This window comes from Thermobia domestica, chromosome 5 (assembly GCF_964235325.1).
Source record: "Thermobia domestica chromosome 5, izTheDome1.hap1.1, whole genome shotgun sequence".
Taxonomy (NCBI): Eukaryota; Metazoa; Arthropoda; class Insecta; order Zygentoma; family Lepismatidae; genus Thermobia; species Thermobia domestica.
In genome coordinates this window covers 267,950,199-267,973,416 of record NC_137458.1, presented here as the reverse complement: position 1 = coordinate 267,973,416, position 23,218 = coordinate 267,950,199, and the positions used below count along the sequence as shown (strand labels likewise).

Genomic DNA, 23,218 nt, shown 5'->3' with positions numbered 1-23,218 from the left:
TCCATCGATAGTTCTTACGGAGCTGAATAAAATGTGATAAGTGTAAATCCTCGTGGATATTTTTCGAGAGAATGGAGAAAAAGTTCTTGTAAACCTAAAACGTTGATGCTGTACTATAACGTAATACGATGAAAGTGATACTGAAGTATCCATTCTACAAGCTCTTCATTAAGATACTAACAAAATTACACTATTTAATATAGTTAATGAGAGATAACCAAGGATGTTATAAAATAGATCTGCCCACACATATCTTCATCGTATGAACTCATTGAAGCCAAAAAACAACCGAGCATCATCTGAGCCGGAACGTCTGATTGGCTACTCTCGTTTCCGCCATGATTGTTGGCTCGAAACATTGCAATCATAGTGGTGCAGAGTGGGCAGAGTAGGTGTGGCGAAGCAGTGACGTATGGCTTCACAATTTTGTTGTATGGGCAGATCCTCTATTTTATAACATCCTTGGATATAACCCAAAATTGTGATTGATTAACACTTAAAAATTATTATTGTTTACTGATCTATAATATTGTCCAAATATATGAGACGTATATCAGTTGATAGATCAATTGACCTGAACAAAACCTGCTTGAAGGTAAATTATCGAGATTGTAATTTTACAGCGTTAAAAAGTACAACGTTCTTTGTCAGTGTGATGCAGTTTATAGTTTTTATTTCCCTGAAATTATTTCTAGACTGTATATGAAAACTATACACTATTAAGTAACGATCGTGTGTGTTATTCTTTGATTTTTCTTAACTGCGATGCATTTCCCACTTCTCTCTCTCTTTCACACATTTTCTTTGGAAACTGTCGATGAGCTGTTCGCTACTTGATAGCAAAGCGTCTCACATTTCATGCTTTCAATTGATACTACTATTCATGCATTATTTTCAACGAACTTAAATTATCTGGCTGTTTCTGTTATTTGCGAATTTTTCAATGTTGAGATCCTCCATTCGATAAAGCATCAAAAACTATTTAAAGAAATGATGGAATTTTTCCCGTCACTCTTACCATTTCTGACATATTAGCCCAAAATTCCGATTTCGAGAGATTTAAGGAGCCATATCTTGGGAACCGTAAGTCATAGAGAGATGATTTTGGTGTTGATTAATACCTAAGAGGATGGTGAACATTTTGGTACAAAATAGTAACCGGTGGCCACTGGTTATATCTGTATTTTCGGTATATATACGGTGATAAAAAGTGACAGCTCATTACAGCTAATTCAATAGATCCCCTAATACGCAGGTTCTAAATATGTAAATGTATTATCTGTTGAATTTAAATAAATATAATATACAATTTCATATAAATTTCAGAAAGATTATTTCTTTTTAAGTTCATTCTGGTAATGCTCTTGGAGCATTCTCTATTGGTTTAATTTTCATACGAGCGCTATACATCGCGCTATTTATACTATACAAACCTTGTTATATTTTTAGTTGTGTGTAGCTGTTTGAGATACCTCAGTGGGTCGATATTGTGCACTCTTCTTCTTTTGATTATATTATAGATAGCGGAATTTATTCTTTGCTTATTGTTGTTTTCTTTCAGAATTATACCCGAAAGGAACTACTTGCTGAACTAGATCAACTGAAAGAGAAATATGAGACTGTGAAGAAAACTTTGGATAAGTTTTCTGAAGAGAGAAAAATTGCTATACAAGAAAAATCACAGTTACAACTTGAATTAGGGCTATGTAAAAAGGAATTGGAAGACCTGAAGAAAATTAAGGTATTTTTATTTGCATTTACTTTTCACTAGGATAATCAGGTTAATGATGGAAAAAGTTCTAGCAAAATTTGAGTGTAAAAGAAAACCTAATGATTGAACCATATCAAAATCTATGTATAAAGTGTAATTTATAGAATTGCTGTTCTGCTTTGTTGTTTCAGTAGTCAGTAACTAAATTTTTCTAATAGGCATTTGATCCTGGTATTCGACTAGGGTTGCTTAAATTTGAAAACTACTATTTTCGTGAAAATCTCCAAACTTTCTCCCGAATTTCACATCCGTGAAGCATATTTAAAAGTCTGCTTCATTCTGAAGCCAATGATGTTCGAACCACAAATTCAAGATAATTAGGGTACGAGCAGAACCTTTGTAAAATGTATTTTTTAAAATTATTTTTCAGTAATTTTCCACTAATATATGGTTAATTTTTTTTTTTTTTTTTTATCTTCCTACCTATTACCTGTATTTCAGTAATTCAAAAAACATTTCAAAGAGAGGAAAATGTTACTTTTAAAATAACCTATGGAGGTAACTTCACTCTAAGTTCTGCTAGAAGCGCCCAAATAGGTTGCTTGAAAATGAATTTCCAGGAAATTCTCCTGAATTTTATATCCTGGAAGTCTATGTGTAGTATCATTCGGAAGGCTGATTAAGTCTAAAATCAATTATGTACAAATCATGAATCAAAGGGAATCAGGATATCAACGACATCTTTCTACAGCTTTCTAAGTGAAAGTCTGCAATTTTACAAGAACAACTTTGAGTGTAAAAGGAATAGCCGCAGAGCTGTCTCCAAGTGTATATTTTACTTGCAAAACAGTTTAAGAAAATAGAAAAGCACTCTAATCCAGTTTGATTTTTTTATGCTTTCGTTATTCGCTAATTTCAAGAAATTAGAAATTCTTGTTTTAGTACATGAGTAAAGTTAGTTGGAAGTGGTGAAACTGAAATATTAATGAAAACCCAATTTGTCAACTCAAATGGACTTTAAATCAAGCAGGGATTAATGGATGAGAGAAAAAAGAAAGAGACTACTAAGGGTAGATTCCATTATAACGTGCCAGGGCATCGGGAATATTAAGTAGAAACTAAAATTTCTTTCTTGCATATTTCCTCTAAGAGTTTGAATTTCTATAGATCTGTAGATTAAAAGTAAGATAGATTCAGGTAAAATTAGATAGAGCCAACCTAGCTGCAAGAGAATACTGTGTGTGAATGCTTGTCTAGATCTGTGCAGTAGTTTAATCCCGGAGTTAGCATTTTGGCTTGAAAGTATTCAAATAAGAAAATTCAGATGACACATAAATGTCTCTTCTGCACATTCCGCAACAAGCCAAAGTCCATGTTTGGAAAAATTTTGTCCCTAAAGCTTCAAAGTAATGTTCGTAAATGGAATTTCAAAGTACTGAGTTAGGATACTCTTAAAAAATAACTAATACATGACAAAAGAAATCTTTAAGTACGAAGTAGTCTATAACTACTAGAAAAAATAAGTACCGCAACTATCACATGCGGGGTCATATGCTACCATTATGATATCACATGCGAATATGACGATTTTACATTGGCATGACTAAATACAGATATCATGACCAAGGAACACACACGTGACTAAAACTAGATCAATGTTTTGCCTTTACAATTATTTAAATGCACACAAATCGAAAACGACAGCAGATAAATTTATTTGAATATATATATATGAAATGAAAGTCACAAATTCAATATGTAATATTGATAAGGGCAATTTGAACTAAATATAACATATAAACAAATAGTTTCGCGAGGTAAGGCCTAATACAGACAGAAGAAACAACACAAACACCTGGATGGGAGGGGTGCCCACAGAGGGGGCTATGACGCAAAGTGCGTTATTGAAATATTTGGGGGGCGTTAAAAATCTATATAAATATATTTGAGGGGGTGTAAAAATTAATCGAAAAGAAGATTTTTTCATGGAAGAGCACCTACGGATAGACAATTGGGGGGCGCGTCATGGACATAAGGGGGGGGGGGCACCACTGTGGATGGGAACATAGCGACTGGCGGCCGCAGGAATTTACCCGTTATTCCACATTGATTAAAGGATTAGACCTTTGCACTCAGCTCTGAACAAGTATTAACAGATGCTGTTTCATATATATATATATATATATATATATATATATATATATATACATTTTCAGTCTTAAATTTTACCTGAATTTCCCTGCTTTTATTCCTCTTTCTGGCACTTTGAAAACGTCTTTAGACAATAGGTGAAATACAGGGCTGTGGCAAATATTATTCCCAATTTCAAAGTTCAGTAACTCACGTTATTTATTCACAGTGAAATGAAATTTACGTTAAATAACAAGAGAAACTCAAAAAGGTTTAATGGCTGTCAATGCTGATATTGAGTTCTGCATTCCGCCGCTAGAGCGAAAGTAAATTTAGAAGGAGGAAACGAAGACAAGAGAGCCTGTTGTATTCTAAAATTTCATGTAAAACAGTCTGTTGTTGATGTTCAACGAAGTTTTGGGTCAAAATTCGGGTCAGATTCATCAAGCGGGCACTCAATTTGGAAGTAATACAGATAATTTTAAGAAAATAGATGCATCTGCGTAATGAAATTAGCAGGTTGTCCTGAAGTTTATGAGCAAACAGTTGATCGTGTACGTGCGACTTTCGCCAGGAGCCCACAAAAATTATCGGTTTGTCCAAGCAAGGAATTGAACTTGAAGCAGATAATAACGTGGAAGATTCTGCGAGAACGTTCGAAGTTTCACTCATACCGATTTAAATTGTTGCAGACGCTTAAATCTATTGACAAGAATAAGAGATTTGAGTTTCGCATTGCAATTCAGAACCTTACGGAAAGAGATGGTTTCATTGAGTCAGTTGTGTTTAGTGATGATACCTTCTACTTTTCGAGGAAAGTAAACAAACAAAATATGAAGATCTGGGCTTTGGAAAATTCCAATGATTATGAACATATCCTTTATTCCTCCAAGGTGAACGTGTTTTGTGCAGTCACCTGTAAAAATGTTTCTCAAGGAGGACACTAAAAACGGACTTTTCTACCTCCTTATTCTGCAGACATGTTTTTTCCAGCAACTGGAAAAGCACATGGACAGTTTTAGTTTCTAGCAAGACGGAGCACCCCTACGTTGGCGCGGGGATGGCAGGAGGAAACTCAACAGGTTTCTAAATCAATGGATGGGACAAGCAAGTTGTGAGGATCAGTTTCTGCTTCCTTGGCGCCTCCCGGCCCCCAAACATCACTCCGTACGAGTTTGTTATGGGGTTATGTTAAAATCCAATTCACCTGAAAAAGTAGTTTATCTGAACATCGAGTACGGTTTCAAGAAGCAGCTGCATCTATTGACCTTGGAGAGAGTGGCAAGAATTACTCTTGCATTGATGTATACAGAATTGCAAAAGGCATTCATGTTGAACATCTTTGACTTGGGACATAAGGCCTATATATTAAAAAATCTTTCATTTAATATAAATTGCATGTTAGTGTGGATAAACAAACGTGAGTTACTGAAGTGTGAAATCGAAAAGATCGTTTACAATAACCCCGTATTAGTGAATGTAAATTGGTTAATAAAATAAGAAAATCAATCTATATATATATTTTTACCTTTCATTCTTTTTAGGTTAAAAAGACAGACAGCAGTGCGATAATCATTGCACAAAAATGTAGTAATGTACTTACGTTTAAATTGTTAAGGTACACTATCTATCCTGTCATGAGCTTGAGTAGAATTGAAGTTCCTACGAAAGTAGCGTCCTAAAACATGAAATATTCCATTGTTCTTTATAGTGATTAAACGCACTTTTCTTTTCTTTTTTTTTGGGGGGGGGGAGGGGCTAAATAGTGGAAGTAACTATTTAGTCATTCCTTGTAAAGATATTGCATGTTTGTAAACGAAATAATCAGATTTTATTTGCTATATTATGTGAGATATTATTCAGTTGTATCACTTACACAATGCATGCTTTTTAAATAATCCACCCCTGCAGTATTTCAATAGGTACAAACTGGAGTATAATATATCATTTTGTTTAATACCGTTCTGTATTTAACTATTTTAGAATGCCGAGGCTGACAGTGAAGTACCACGAAAATCCAGTGATGGCCATGAAGATTGTGAAAAGAAGTTGAAGGAAAAAGATGAAAAAATACAGGTACGTAATACTTGTAACGATTTTTAAATTTAAGGGAAGAATGATAGTTCGGTGTTTCATTGCATGTCTGGAAACAGAATTTTGTGATTTTATTTAATGTATTGTAAATGTGATATTGTTCAATATTTCTGTAGAATATCATCCTGAAACGATTGAGATTAAATCCTTAGTTAGGGATGGTCCAATTATCCTGATGTTGGATAATATGCAAATGTAGTCTGTCCGTTTTTAAGGAGTTTTGTTTATCAAAACTCCTTTATATATTTACAGGGTGTCTACTGGTCTGGAAAACCTGGAAAAAGCCTGGAATTTGACAACAAACCTGGATTTTTCTCAATTTTACCTTTTTCACTGCATATAATAGAAAAATCTTAACTTTTCTTAAAGGCTTATGTTGTGTGTGTATGTTGATGACGACCACAGGGATACCTGAGTTGAGTTCTATCATTGCTTGCATTTCCTTTTTTTCTTATTTCATTACGCTTTCCTGTGACAGAGTTCCCATAGTCCTAGAAAGTCTTTACTTGGACACATTTTGTGTGGCAGTTCGAAAACATTTTTTGCTACAGTACAAACCTAGAAATCAGGGAAATACTGCAAAAGGATTTTTTTTTTTTTTTTTCAAAAAAAGTAACGGACCAGTTAGGGAAAATGATACTTAAACTGGGAATCAGGGGAAATTGGGTATTTTTGCTCAGGAAATGAGACTTTTTACGTTTTGCTTATTTGTTAAGATAAGACGATAATTGAAACGCGAGAACACAATGAAACAAACTGAGGGCAAAACATGCTCCTGTGTGCCGTAACACACACTGTTGTTAGTACTTACTTTCAGGAATCCTTTTTCCAGTACCTAAGTTTCAACATATTATATCGCAAAATTAAGTAGCAACTTCTAATTTTTTTTTCTTGGTAAAAGATATTAACAGTAACAACTTTTCTTTGTTTAAAAAAGAAAAAGAAAAATAGAGACCTGAAAAATAATATAAATAGACCTGCAAAAAGCCTGGAAATTAAAAACAAAAGTCTAGTAGGGGTCATTCCATGCCAAATCATCACAAAAAAGTGTACTTTTCAACCCGACCATCTCCGATTGACATGAAAGTCGGTGAAAAGTGAAAATACATGAAGTTATACACACACGTAAAATTTTACCCCTCACTGATGCACGATGTCCAGACAGCAGTGTTGCCAACTTGAGAAAAAGTGCAAAATTTGACGTCGGGTGCTCTGCAAAAATAAATCATAACTTCGCTTCTAATTGAGTTAGAAACTTCATATTGGTCTTATTTTGAAGCTAAAGGATCATAGTGTCTATTAAAAATAGTTACAGTTCAAAATATTGTATTTTTGTTTTCAAGGTCAAAAGGCGTAACCTTTGACCTTGAATATCTCAGAAAGTGTATCTTGATTTTCATTGTAGAAAAAATATAATTAACAGTAAAATACCATCTCTTTTTGGTATAAATTTCATTTTGGGAAGGCTATGGGAACAGGAGTAAAAAAATTCCTGAAAATATAATACTGCAGATTAAATTGAATACCTTAACATTTATGTATAGAACGTACCTAATAGAAGGATGAATGAAATGCTGTATACAACACGCAATGAAACTTATAAGCAAAAAACAAGTTAGTGCCTCCTCCTCTGTAGTACTTCTTCTGAACTTTGAGTGTCCACAGCAGTTAATGTGTAAGTTCGCCCAGTTGCAGTACGTGGATCAACCTTAATGAGAACTTGTTCACTTGGAATGCTCAATATGTCTGGATGGGGAGGATACACATATGATGGTGATGGTCCTTTGGGATGTAGGAAATTGATCAAAACTTCTTGTGGTGTTACATCTACATTCATGACACAACCTAACCACCAGGCATCATTATAGATACAAGTCACAAAACCTTTAATTTCGTCCAATGGCAATGTTTCATGTGGGCTATATGTTTCCTGCACAGTACTGGTTGTGTCTGTTGAAAACCTCTTTATTACTAATTCATTCCTTGTTCCTGGGATGAAAGCATGAAATGCGTGAGTTCCAGGTATTGGTCTTGCTTCTTCATGTCGACTGTGAAGCATCCGCCCATTTTCCAGGATTTCATTTTGACACACATATACAAAGTTCATATTCTTGATATTGTCTTTTGTCCACTCAAACAGTTGTCTTGGAGTCATAATCTGATCAGTATAGATACGTTTCAAACTTGCCCTAGCGGCTAGTCTCTTGACAGTTCCACCTAGTCCGTCACATGAATTCTTACCATGCGATGTGGCAAAGAAGTGCCACTCCGCTGGAATCCCAAAGTCAAATTTGTGGTGTACCAGGTTTGAAAAGTTTTTTCTGTTTTTGTATTGGCCTGCACACCCATCTGAGAAATAATATATCTTAGTTACATGTTGAATATTCTGTTTTAGAAATTGAATGAGATGCTTTTGAAACGTATGTACAGCTATTGTAGTGTGTTGCAAACAATCTGAAATAACTACTAAATTTGTACATGCCAATTTTCCTGCAGGCATTTCTCTGTAGTAAATGGCAAATGGATGTATTGTTGCTTGGGCATTGTTCCAGTGGAAACCCTGCACCTCGTCTTGTAGTATGAACGAATAATTTTCTGCAAAATCACACAACACAATAATTTCACCCACCTGTATGTTATCTTTTAGGCTTTTCAAGTATGATGATTGCTGTGTTGCAATGAAAGAGTGTGTTTGTAATTGTATCAACTTAGAAATAAATAAATCTATGAATTCGTCCGTGGTCTTGACAAATGTCTCAAGTGTGCATATTTGTGATGTAATCCACTGCTTGCAGGTAACAGTTTCAATGGCATTGTCTTCTAGTACGTTTTCCAATATTGTCTTTACATTACTGGATCCTACACAGTCACTACATTGCTGGAACCAACATTGTACTTTGGTTGGATTGCACATCATATTTGCCAAATAGTGGTGGTACGTGGATAAATTAATATCATGGTCTTCCATTAGCTTGTCTAATTTACACCCTTCCATTAATAATTTAACATTTTGATATAAAGCACACACAAATACAGTGTGTGTACCACTTGCTCCCACAAGAACACAATGTTTAGGCCGCAGAGAGGCAAATTTGGAAAAACCAATCTTCACACCAGGATACGATTGTTTGAAATGAACATACACTTCTGCAAGGTTGTTTAACATTAGCCTTTTTTGTATGTGTTCTTTTGTACCACCCATTCTAAGACTCACAAAGTCTTTCTTACCTGGCATAATTCTGCTGACATCATCATTGCAGTAGAAGTTCTTCACAGTGTCAGCAACATCTGGATCCAAGCTCCTCCCTGGTTTGGGATTTGGTGTAGACAAAATCCCATGTTCTTTTACTAATTGCTTAGCTTTACGTATCATGTAGTTACTTGCACTAGGAAATTCATGCTCTATTTTTCTGATACTCCACTCTTTCGGAAGGATGGTCAAAATTGTCACTTTCTCACTCTTATCACTGGTTTCTTCGAACTTTTCTTTTAGTTGTTGCAGCATGGCATCACAACGTTGTCATCAGGTACGGGATCTTCAGCTGGTATGTGAAATATCTTCTCTTTTACAACTTTCGCAATTTTCGTAGCTTTTTTTTGGCAGTATGACTCTTCCTTCATTCTCTTCTTCTTGATGGGTGATGCACCGACACTACTCAAACTTTCATTTAATGACCGCATAGCAGATTCAGTCCTGTATGTGTTCACATCGATATCACTTTCTTCATCAACTGATGTGCTCGGTTCTTCCTCATCAGTTCTTTTAATTTTCTTCCTATAGTTGTCACAAATCATTTGTTCACTAGTCACATGTGGTAGTTTTTCTATCATCCATGGTAGCACCTTCCGTAATTGCTGTCTACTGCTCTTGTGCCCTTTCAAATCAAATGGGTTGCAGCACTGGGTCTGTATGTACTTCTTCTCCATTTTCATGCACTTTTTCGAACTATCACTCCTTACGGAAGCACTAGTCTTCTAATCACTTTTGCCCTCCACAGAAGATTGAGCAGGACTGAGCTTGCTTCGCAGACTAACAGTGCACCTAGAGAATGATAAAGAGAGAATGTGAACTTGTGTTATGTATGTTTGGTGCAATTATAATTTACTATTGTGTCATTTCACATGCCAAAACATAACAAAAAATGCAACACTCATACTTTCTATTTGTTTTTACTCCTGTTCCCGTAGCCTTCCCAAAATGAAATTTATACCAAAAAGAGATGGTATTTTACTGTTAATTATATTTTTTCTACAATGAAAATCAAGATACACTTTCTGAGATATTCAAGGTCAAAGGTTACGCCTTTTGACCTTGAAAACAAAAATACAATATTTTGAACTGTAACTATTTTTAATAGATAACTATGATCCTTTAGCTTCAAAATAAGACCAATATGAAGTTTCTACCTCAATTAGAAGCGAACTTATGATTTATTTTTGCAGAGCACTAGAGGTCAAATTTTGCACTTTTTCTCAAGTTGGCAACACTGCTGTATGGACATCATACATCAGTGAGAGATAAAATTTTACGTGTGTGTATAACTTCATGTATTTTCACTTTTCACCGACTTTCATGTAAATCGGAGATGGTCGGGTTGGAAGCTGTGATGATTTGGCGTGGAATGACCCGTAGACACACTGATTTATCCTGTCTGTCCGTGTGTCCATCCAGGAGACTAAAAAGTGTGCGTCATCCGGCAGACAAATAATCTCAAGAACTTCTTAATGAATTATTAATTTCGACCAGGATGTAGACGGTCAAAAATTAGGAACCGAGTTCATTAATGGAAGTGATATTCGAAGTGGAAGGGTAGAAATCAATCATTTCTGGTTTTGTCGTTGATCACTATAGAGAAAAACCGGTAATAAAGAGAAGTGCTTTCCTGTAATCGATTAAGCGTCCCAGGAAAATCTTTCATCTCATCCTTAACATTCTACTAAAACCGGAAGTGATAGAAATCCAGTACGACTTTCGGTTTCAATGTTGATTTACATAGAGCAAAAAGCGACAAGAGAGTCAAAACCGGTTCTTTCAGAATCAATTTAGCATTCTAATAATAGATATCGTCTTTCTTAATTGTCTATTCAAACCATAAGTGACAGAAATCAACCGCTTCCGGTTTTAACGTTGATTGGTATAGAGTGAAGATGGTAATAGATAGCGAGAAGCTATTTTCTACAGTCAGTAAGCTTCCCAAGAATATATTTCATCTCCACTCCAATCTCCCTAATAAAGGCGGAAATGGTAGAAAACTACTACCACTTTCGTTTTCAATATTTGACAAAATATCACTCCTCAGTCAATCAAGCTTGCCTCTCAGAAAGGTCAAGTGGAAAAAGAAATGGTAGTCGTTAAGCGATAGGTCTGATCTGTATGACGAATGATCGAATTCCTCCCGCCAAAAGATTTCGTTAGATCTTGTGAGTTTAACTTCGTGGACGCTCTCCCGATCTTCCTAGAACAATCTGATCCGTTTCACCCTTTGCTGTCACTCGTGGCCTTATCACTATACAGGGGCCGCGGTGGCTCAGTGGTAGAGCGTTCACCTCTGGTGCTTGGGGTCCCGGGTTCGATCCCAGCCCCTGCCAAGTGAACTTTGTGGTGGACAAACACCGTGTGCGTGGGTTTTCTCGGGGTTCTCCCGTTTCCTCCCACTTTCTTCATTCCACCATTTCATTCATTACTCATCATCACCGTCTCCTTTAGCCTAACCGGCATAACTGTGGGACGTAAAACTTAAAGATTTCATTTTCATTTCATTTTTATCACTATACACCTCACCTATCTAGTGATGAATATTCACTTTTGTCATTTTTCTTGTTGTTGGGAACTGAATGACTCACTGTATTTCACATTCTACGGACTGACTTATATATTTTTTAAATACGTTACCCCCCCCCCCTCTGTCTCTCTCTCTCTCTCTCTCTCACACACACACACACGCACACACAAAATAGAAAACGTAAGTCTGACGTCGTGAATGCAAATTACGCCCAATTATGGGCAAGGAATGCCAGGAGGCTGCACGCGCACTCATTGTCAAAATAACATTATCGAAATTATGTTGACTAATATACACAGGATAAAATTAGACTCTTTTAAAAAATTAATTTATCTTCGTAGTTCTTTTCATTTTACTGCGCCTGCATAACGACGTCGAATAGTATAGAAGACAACACTGCTTATTTCGAACCATTCACTTTTTTCATGGTTATTCGTCTGCATTCTGCACTAGTAGTCCTTTTTGAAGTTTTTCGATCTACCATATTGTTTCTTCCATTCTAGCTTATTGAAAGTATTTATATGTACTTCTTAGGTACGTTCTCAGTGCTTTCTCTGGATCAATGGAGGAGCCGCAGTAGCTCAGTGGTAGACCGTTCACCTCTGGTGCATGGGGTCTTTGGTTCGATCCCATCTCGCGCCAAGTGAGCTTTGTAGTGGACAAACACCGTGTGCGTAGGTTTTCTCTGGAATCTGCCGTTTCCTCCCACTTTCTTTATTCCACCATTTCATTCATTTCTCATCATCACCGTTTCCTTTATCCTAGCCGACATAACCATGGGACTTACAAGATTTCAATTCATTTTCTGGATCAATAAATGCTATGAATGTCTTGTTTATCGTATTCACAGCTCTTTCCAATTAGCTCTCAGTGAATATATATATATATAATATTGTTGACCTTTTCTAAAAGCCGTGTTTCTCTCCATTTATGTGAGTATTCTTTACATTTGTTGTAACATATCCAAAATACTCTGACCTCAGATCTAATATTAGCCAGATTTTGGGGAATAACCCTATTTTTGATGATATTGTTGTTAGTTCTGTTGGTGAGATTGAAATAGTTGATTTTATTATCTGAGAATTTTCTTTTTATTCTTAGTATATTTTGTTTTATAATGATTATTATAATTATTACTATTGTTTTATTTCTTTTTTATTTATTCTGCCTCCTTTTATGAAGCTTAGGTCGATTTACAGTTTTTAAAAGTCTTATTTTTGATAATTGTTTTTGTGCACCGGTTTATTTGAATCATGTGTCGGTCATTGGCCTTATCGTGATGGATACATACCCTCGCTGCTGACGCCCCCATTAAAGCATAAGCATTCAGTCCCTAGTAAAAGTTTCAGTCAATCTTCATTTATGATCTGTTCGATATTTTTAGTTTTTGTTTCATGTATATATATATATATATATAAAAAATGAAACATTGTTTTGTTAACGCACATTTAATCTCCCTGTAAATCTGGGGGACGTTGGGTCAGTATTGCGGTGGCTTTTGTCTAGTGCGTGGTGTCCCTGATTCGATCACTGGCCAAATAAGTTTGTGGTGGACATCATCATGTGGATTTTCTCAGTTATCCCCTCCCCCCACACAGACACATTGTAATTCTACCGATTCTTCCTCATCATTCACTTGCCTCGTCTCCTTTAACCAAGGGCATAACTTGGGACGTAAAACTGAGATTTTCCATATAGAGGTAGTATAATCTGAACCCACTTGTGTATCATTTCGATCGTTATTTCATCTGCTCCGAAAATTTTTCCTGCTTTTATCTTTATTAGAGCTTCGTCTGCATCTCTCAGATTAATTTCCGTAGTTATTCATGCTGTTTATTGTTTTGTTTTCGTGCTGTCTTTCTATTATGGCTTTCTTTTGCCACATAATCCATTTCTGATTCCCAGTTCTTAGTCCATTCCTTTCATTGAAATATATAATCTATTGCTTTGATTTTGTTGTACGAAACTGAAGTATCACAGTAGTTCTTCATATCCTTGTCTGACCTTCCCACTTGCGTATTCTTGTCTCCTATGTTATTCCTATGTTCTGTATTTTGTCTTGTTATTCGAAAAGACCTTTATCTCATTGACTTCAGTTTGTTTGTAGAGCATATACTTACGAGAGATATATTTTTTTTAACCTCCGTTAAGTCCTACGAGAAGAACCACGTGACATGACGAAACAGGGATAAGACAAATTGTTCATTGGGCATCGGCCATGACACACCAAAATACAGATTTTGTCGTTCAATTATTGTGGTGTGTATTCATGTGTCTTGGCAAGTCCTCCTTTAAAATCTTCATCACTTATAAGCCGTGCACTCAGCCATAATTTACAAGGTTCTCGCCTAAACCTTACTCATGTGACTATAAATTGTATTGATATTATGCTCTTCTAACTGCAGAAATCGAAGTACGTCACGTGATCCACTCGGCGGACGCTTTGATTATACTCGGCGTATTTTCATGTTCACTATTCCACAATAATTGAACGACAGAATCTCTCTTGGTGTCGGGGATTTGCAATGTTCAGCGATCATTTTTTTCTTATCCTTGTTTCGTCCTCTCACGTGGTTCTTTTCTGGTGGCTTAATGGAGGATTCCTCATATATGGTTTTCAGCTTTTTCATTGTTTACTATTGTCGCATTTCTGTATAAAATACTTGTATATTTGACTTAACATTTTTTACGTTGTTTCTAGCCATTATTTGTATTCTGTTTAAGGTATTATCAATATTTTTGCTATAACACAAATTTATTCCTTGTCTTAGAATCTTTTCGCCATTGACTTTTTATTTTGTTTCACAATGACAAAATATGTTCCTTCTTCTATATGCTCTTCACACGTAACTCCAAATGTTTATTCTTATTTCTTCCATAACATCTTATCTATTCTTCTACGTTACCTATAGAAAGTAATATATTTAGTGTATCAAATCACAAGTTTATTTTCATGTCAGATGTTTCTAAGAGTTGTGAGAAAGTAAATTAAAAAAAAAAAAAAAAAAATCACTTTTCAACAAACCCTGGTCTTTTTATCATAGTATTAATTGTCTGAAAAATAAAATATTTTATAGTTTTTCTAATCGAATGCATATTTTTTTTTCTTTATTTCAGAACTTAGAAGCTTTCCTTAATGAAGCGAAAGATGAATTTCTCCAGCAACAAACTGAGATCAAGAAACAAATGGAGGAGTTGGATCAGAAAGATACACGCATTGTTCAATTGGTGCCTATATTTTTCAAATTTTGTGCGCTATTTCTTCTATTACTTAAGGATATTGGTCTTCTTACAATTGGTTGTTAAATAAACAGAAAAATAATATATTTGGAAATAAAGTTGTTCGGATCATTTGTTATATGTATATTAGTCTCCAAAGTACATAGTATGGCAACAGGCCAAAATTGAAATAACGAAAAGTTGTTACTGTATATTTGCAATAGATGATAACAATAAAATAAAATGTTTCTAATGCAATTGTGGGTAGCTTACACGTTATTTCTAAAATTTAATGTAGATTCGACGATTTTTCTGTTTAAAAGTAATTGATTTTAATAGATAAAAGAGCCATTTAAAATGTAGGCATGCCAAAATACGAATGGAGACAGGTACGCTACAAATAGATATTCAGTTTTGCCTTAAGTTCTTTCCATAGTTGTTGGTGAAAAAAATAAGATAGTTTGTATGTAATTTATATAGACTGCACTTGTTACTATCTTGACATAAAGATGTAAGTAAAGTAAAATTTATTAATTTTTATGTATTGTCTTCTTCTACATACACAATCTAGTCTAAAAGCACTTCGATTCGAAGCATCACTCGTAATTTCAAGTAGGATTTTACGTTGTACTACAACTTGGAATAAATTATTAATATTCACCATGAAACAACCATTGAAAATCTGTGAACGTAGGAAAGTAACGTAATAGATACACGAAAATAGAGCAAGGTGAAAGAACATTTCTTAAAAATATGAAATTTAATTTATTTTCCACTCTTTCTGAGTATTCAGAAGAGTATTAGCTCTGTTGTAATTTTTTCGACAGAATGTCCTTGATCTCAGTACAGTTTGTGTCAGTATATAGGATGTTAATGAACTAGACCGATAAACTGTAGGAAGTGATTCCTTTCATCGAAATAAAAATAAAAAGTTCTTTTGGATCTATGAGAAAGTGCATAGTTTCGGAGCCAGGGCTATCCTAAAGCGTGGAAAAATGCATCGCAACACGGATTATTTAGAACACAAGAAATTGTGGAGTAGCGGTCCATACAAGCGTAAAGCAAGTCACACGAATGGTACCCGGTGGCTCAGTGGTAGAGCGCTCATCCTTGGCACATGCAGTCCCTGGTTCGATCCCAGCTCCGGCTCCCTATAAGTGGGTTTGGTTATGGACGAATACCATATGCTTGAGTTTTATTAGGATTCACCTGTTTCCTCCCACTTTCGTCATTCCATAATCATCATCACAGTCTCCCTTAGCCTCGATACATAATCCTGGAACGTTATATATATATATATATATATATATATATATATATATCCGGAAATGCATATTTCAGCAATGGGTGTGCAAGAAACTAATCACAAAACATAAGGAATTATTAGATGTACTCGGATTTCAAAGCAGGCAGAAATCAAGCCTTGACAGCAGTAAACATGGAATGCGACATGGTGAAGTCGGAAGTGTTACAAATAGCCATATAGTGATTCCTCGTGTCCGAAATAATACATTCCGCAGTGTGTTGTTTCACGTCACGCTTTTGGACGGTCCTGGCTTCGAAATTATGCAATTTTCCTTACATGCACATATGAAATTTTTTCCTACTTTGGTGTGAGGAATTATCTCTTTTGTCTAGTTCATTGACAAAGTATTTTCTTAAAGTACTAAGCTTTGGATCAATAAATTGACATGACAATGTTTTCTACTGTTTAGAGTTTGTGATTCGAACTTTGAACAAATATGTCTTCTGAAATGAACTTTCAAATAAATTAATGCAGATTACTAATTAAATTGTCATTCTTAACTTAAAGAACAATACATGATTTTCATATAAAAGTTCATTCATACTAGATCTTTTCTTTAATTTTTTTAAGTTGTTACCAGCAAATATCTTGAAGATTAGGACATCTAACATCTATTAACTCCAATAGCGTAACTATAAATTTTGTTTACGAGCTAATTTCTTTCTACTTTGATAGTGAATTTACGAACTGTTGTACTTAAGAACCCATAGTAACTTAAGGTCTAGGAGTCCTTGCGTTCTTCCTTATACCACTAGAGCTTCCATGTGAATAAATGATTAGCGTTCTTGTCTTTACAGCTGGAGACTTCTATTCTCTGCAGAATAATTTGGGTCTCATACATTTTCTTGATAATGGAAAGGGACATTGAAGTTTCTCTCCTTTTGCCTTTTGAAGATACTCTTGTAATTATACTACTGGACATTAAAAATGAAATACCAAGAATAATGCTCTGTACTGAACAAGTTTGTAGAATGTGCAGATGAAAGGCAGTATAAGACTAGGCATGCAGCTCCGCGGCACATCACATGTGCCAGCTACGTTCTTTGGAAACAACATCCGGAGGAAGGCCAGAGAGCTACAGTTGACAAGTAACTGACTGTTGCCGTGACGTGAATATGCCTGAATGGTCGAACAAGGATTCGTCATTCATTGTGACGTCAACTCCAGCAGATACCTTTACGGGGAAGAATTGTGGAATATTACGATTGCTGATACCGAGGCATTGGCAATCTTTTTGGAAGCAATGCAATCACAATGATGCGAATCTGTTATCGATGGCTTTGGGAAGTCAATATACAATGACGTGCAAGATCTCAGCGGCCGCATGATACTTCTGAGAGGATATACTTTTTGTGAACATTGCTATAGCGGATCGGACATCCACATCTCGAACACTGATGCACGAACTCGGGTTCTTGTGCAGCGACAAATGTCTCCACGAACAGTTCATCTCATGATATATATTTGCACGGAGTTCATTATACAGCTGCTATCTTTGTGCAGCATAAGTGCTCCAATGAATAGAGGCATCTTCTTTTCGTATAAATTTCGCTTCCGTCTGCTGCACAATGTTGACTGACGGCGACATCTGTATTGTGCTAGCCAATGGCACATTGATGAGATGTTTGATACGGTTGTGGTCCTGTTATTGCAGATCATGTGTCTTGTGTGAAATCATTCTCCAAGTTACCTGTGACTACATTGGCACGCAACGCACTATATTTTCTGGATGAACACAACATTCCACTACTTCCTTGGCCGTCACATTACCTGTCGCCATATGAATACTTCTGGTCCACGATTGCATAACACCTTAGCTACAAATGACGAAATTCGTTACAGCTTGCCATACTCAAGGAGGACATCCAAAAATGTCTTCCCCTATGCTTCGTCGTTCCTCAGCTGTCCTGAATGTCTGTATTGAATCCACGCGCTATTGATCTTTGGACTTTGGCTATGTTTTCACGGCACTATTACACGTGCACCGAGCGGTAAGTGTAATAATTTCACACTTACACCTTAAGCCATCTGTTTACCTTTCGTTCTTCTTGATGTTGCATTTTAATGTCCAGCAGTGTACAAACATGAATAAACTTGTATTTTTTCCTTTCTGGGCGTAGAATCGTTTACTAATATTTTTCACTTAATTCCAGGATGAACTCGTTGAAGATGCTAAGAAGCATGTTAATGAGCTAGAAACATTACTCTCGGAACAGCGCCAGAAGACAGAATGTGAGGAGCTGAAATGTGAAAGAATGAAGAAACAGCTGACTCAGGTTGAAAAAGTAAGGAACTAACTAAATTAATGGTTATCGTATAATAATGTTTCACGCTGAGTTAAAATTCAATTTTTTCTTCACTATTTTAAAAGAAAATATTTAGAAGAAAAACTATAATATGGATAATGTAGCGTTCTAGAGCTTTGAAAAAGTACAACAAAATAGTATTCAAAGTTTCTGAAGTGATCAAGTAGACAGTAAAACTGTGAAGTTGGCCACCTGCCTAACTTGGTTCCGTTTTTTGGGAACGCTTTTTTTTTTTTTTTTTTTTTTTTTTTTTTTTTATAAGATGGCCACTTATCTATCTTGAAAGTTGGCACAATTGAAACAACTCTTTTTCCATGCTGCTAATTTTGTAATTTTGAATTCATCTCTGTGTGTTGAAAAGCTAGAATATATCAGCAGTATACGTGATCTTTCTCGTTTCGGAAGGCCAATGAGCAGGGGCAAAAGTGGAGGAAATTCGTCCATCAAGAGTGGATCGCTCCAAGGTGCAGTTCATTGGTCTTATCAAAATCGCCTTCATTAAGGCTTTCCATTCACAGTCTACAATTTCAGGACCTTCGCTAGTTTAGTCAATATGGATCTAATGAACTATGTATCTCTTTTTTTCTTTACTAATTCAAAGGATTTTCCTTCTCAACACCTGTCTGGTGGGCGATCACACTAGGAAAAGATAATGGGATTCACGTTGAACATATATATATAGGTCAGTATCGAAATACTGTACTAATTGTGCGAATTTCTGAAGGAAATCCTCTCCAGAGAAACAAAAGTATCACTGGGGAGCTTGTTTATGTCTGCGTGTACTGTAAAAAATATTTCTGTATGGTAATTTTCTTAGGAGCGTAAAACGAAGAATTTGAAGTTTAGCTTGCTAGTTTCTGTATAGTAGTTCATCAGATCATGGATTTATGAGAGATTTTGTGAGAAATGAATTTTCTGTTTACTGTACTATCCCAGATTTATTTTCGAATTAGAGAAAGTATTTTCTATATAAAATACATATTAACTGAGAACAATTCGTGTCCGAATCTGAGGTTCTGTCCTGTAATATTACGTAATTTTTGCCACAAAATCATATTATGGAGGTATCAGTTACGGAGGGTTTCACTGTATTTGTTTCATATTGTGGCATTTACTAAGGAATTAATTCTGAAACCATTGTAGGATGAGTAAAATTTTGTTTTAATGTATATTTTGCTCTTCAAACAGTTTACTTACTATGGAGATTTTTCACAAAATAATATTTTTTTAATGAACTACTTTTTACAGGTTTTGAAAGAAAATTCACTGGAAATTAAGTGTCTGAAGGCCAAACTAGAAGAGAAAGACAAGGAAATCGGAGAGAGAGAGAATAAAATTGAAGAAGGAATCAGGTTTGTGTGTTCTATAAATCATTTAATATGTCATCCCATAAGTAATGTCATATTTTTGCACCCTGGGAAAAGAACTATAACTTAACTTAAACACTACTATCAGTCAGGAAAGTAGTCTCCATCGAGCTCCACAACAGTGTCACCTGTCAACTAGTTGTTGATTCCCCCACTGAAAGAAGTCACCGATGTTGGAGGCAAAACACTGGATCACTGTTCATTGTACGTCATCCTCATCTTGCAGGGATTTTTCGGAGAGGTGGTTTTGCACGCTGCGAAAAAGACAGTTTGTTGTGTAAGATCTGGTGAAAACTTCGGGTGGAGATTTTCTCCCAATCACGTTCCTCGATCTTAGCATAGGTCCTTTTTGCCGTGTGGTCGCGTGTTATCACTGTAGATGATGAGCACCCGTGCAGTGAATCAGAGCAGGTCGTTTCAACATTGTAATTCGTAGACATTCAACCTGTTGACAGTAAACATCTACATTGATTGTCTGGTTATGTGGCAAGAGCTAAAGTGGATTGTACTACGAAACACTCCAACATTGCTTTGCAGGAGTGGAAATCCTATTTTGGCACAGTTCCTGCACCCCTCTATCCTCCTTTTAAGTCTATCCACTGACGTTTAATAACATGGTCTGTGTTCTGGTCTGTTATCCATCTGTTAACGGTATACATATATAACATGTTATATATATATATCATATAGAGCTAAGTGACTTAAAATTACCAGCGGTCTCACAGACCGATAATACCGTTTAAGCGTTAATTTAGAAGTTAGAAACTGCACGCACAAATTTTTGAACCATAAGAAACGACTGCTTAATAGCATTTTGTAGGTCGCTTCAGTGTCAGTTTCTAATATTTTCTTTACTTATTCTCGAAAATTTGATTTCACTTTTTAAACTGTTTTCTACTGATGTTGATCAGAACGTAATTACAAATTGCAAGTAAAAATCCGTCACCTTGTAAGCACAAATTTCACCTATCAATATGAAATTTATAAAAGATATATTTTAGGGAAAAAAAGAAAGGAAATAAATTGCCCAATCACATTCTGTTGCATTAGATGGCACAAAGATGAAAGTTAAGATGGGCTTGCAGTAGAAGTCCTGGACTACCAAAAGGAAGACTAGTGAAGCTGAAGGTGTAGATATGTAAGTCAACGCCAAGTGGTATGACGGGTTTAAGGTTCTACTTGAACACCGAAGCAGGGTGGCTCAGTGGTAGAGAACCCACCTCTAGTGCGAGAGTTCTCTGATTCTATCTTCGGCTACCACACTAGTTTGTCTTGGGCATCGTGTTCGTAGGCTCTTCCGTTTCCTCCCATATTTTGATTCCATCAATTATTTCATAATCATTCGCTTCTATTAATTAATCCGTCTCTTTTACCTTAAGGTGATTATCAAGAGACACAATACTAGAAATGTCGTTTCAGTTTTCATTTATATTTTAGCACCCAGACTGTATGAAACGGAATCTATCGTTTAAAGTGAACCGAAACCACTATTCAGGTTAGTGCAAGAATGAGTGATCCAGCAATTAGACTGGGTGAATTTTGAAGTTCCTTCTCTTTAAAGGTATACAAGTAAGCAGTTTATACACATTTTGCAACGAGAATTAGAAATCCTACATTATCATTATTAGCGTTTAACGAAAAAAAAAAAAAAAAAAAAAAAAAAAAAAATCGAAGTTGATGTATACCAATTGTTAAATCTCATTGAGTTAAAGAAAATTATATGGGTCAGTGATAAATCCTCAGTGCAAAGTTATCGAGAAAAAAAGAGTATGTGTGTATATATGGATGCATGTTTTTATTTATTTATTTATTTTTTTAAAAAAAGACCTTCATGCTGTACGATAATTGAGGAGTTTGATGTAATAAGGGCGTAAGCAAGTTTACGCTCTTTTTGCATCAAACGCATTTGTGGCTTTCGCCATGCTTGTTTAGCCTCCTGGTAACATTTCAATTCAATATTGGAATAAAATGCTGCATATTACGTTGTTTTATGCAAGAAAAAACACTTAAATTTTGAACATCGTTTTTCTCCAACTGCATGTTTCAGACGTATGCCCTTATTGCATCAAACTCCTCAATATATCACAAATTAAGATTACAATTAAAGTGTAGTCTCATCAAATTTTTCATTATGACACTGGCAAGACGGCAGTACACAATTAGTTTATAAGATACAACCCAAAATTTGATTAACTGTTAAATTTTAATTCTTCTTTAACTATAATATTGTCCAAGGATAAAATATATACACTCACTGACAAAACCGAGAAAGAATCATCAAATTCAGGTGTAATTCGGCAGATATGTAGTACTGTGGAGGGTGTGTAAACGATGAGTATCGAAGATCGAGAACAACGCGAATGGTCGCTAAAGGGCAGTAATGTCAATGGTAAGGAATGGAGCCCTGGTCACGTTAAGCAGTTATGTTGTGAAGCGTGAGTGAATGAATCAGTACAATGCAAGATGGTCAAGAAAAATATACACGCCTCGTAACTGCATTAGACTACGTGAGGCGACTGGGCGTTTCGTGCGATTACTAGACATGTGGGGCATTCCGAAGTCACTGGCCCGATGTTGGGGCTAGTGAATACGTGAAGGCTCCCACACACGACGTAAAGGTTCCAGTCCCACGATAGACCACAACACGAGAGAACTGTTGCATTGTGTGTGAGCCATTACGTAACCTGTGTCATCCCGCATCGGATCTTAACGACTGGTATCAGCTGCAGTGGGGGTGCACCATCCCCTGCGTACGTTGCCACTAACACCAGTGCATAAACGACAGCATGTGGCGTCGCACTCTGGCAGCATGGAATCCTTATGAATGGCAACGAATAGTGTTCATTGACGAGTTTCGCTTCTGCATTACGACATACGCCATCATGTGGGTGTGTGACGATCTCGTGGAGAGAGAGGTCATATCCAATCAATATTATAGAATGGCACACCGGCGTTACTTCTGTTACGGTATGGGGAACCATCGTGTTCGGTCAGCTCTTGTAGTCATCCACAGAACTGCGATACGTGGGTAAGATTCAGCGTCTGCATGTGTTACCCCTGCTGCGACAGTACGCTGGTACAATCTTTCGACAAGACAACGCTGGGTCACACATGGCACATATCTCTATGGTCTGTTTACGTCATGTTGAGGTTCTCTGGCTAGCAGATCACCTGATTTCTCCCCCAATCGAACACATTCGGGACTATCATGGACACCAACTCCGTGCAACTGCTGATCTGAAAGATATCGAGGCGCAGTTACAATAGCTATGGACTGGCTTGCCTCATCGCAATACAACGAC

At 36.1% G+C, this 23,218-nt stretch overlaps 1 protein-coding gene across 1 annotated transcript in view; it reads left to right on the top strand.

Annotated features, from left to right (window-relative positions):
* LOC145686588 (uncharacterized) overlaps positions 1-23,218 on the top strand; it is a 188,197-nt gene that overhangs the window by 74,207 nt on the left and 90,772 nt on the right. Inside the window, exons 15-19 of the mRNA XM_081760044.1 lie at positions 1,562-1,741; positions 5,825-5,917; positions 14,836-14,946; positions 18,397-18,528; positions 19,798-19,901. Of these exons, the coding sequence (XP_081616170.1) occupies positions 1,562-1,741; positions 5,825-5,917; positions 14,836-14,946; positions 18,397-18,528; positions 19,798-19,901 (620 nt within the window). The remainder of the gene's footprint in view (positions 1-1,561; positions 1,742-5,824; positions 5,918-14,835; positions 14,947-18,396; positions 18,529-19,797; positions 19,902-23,218) is intronic.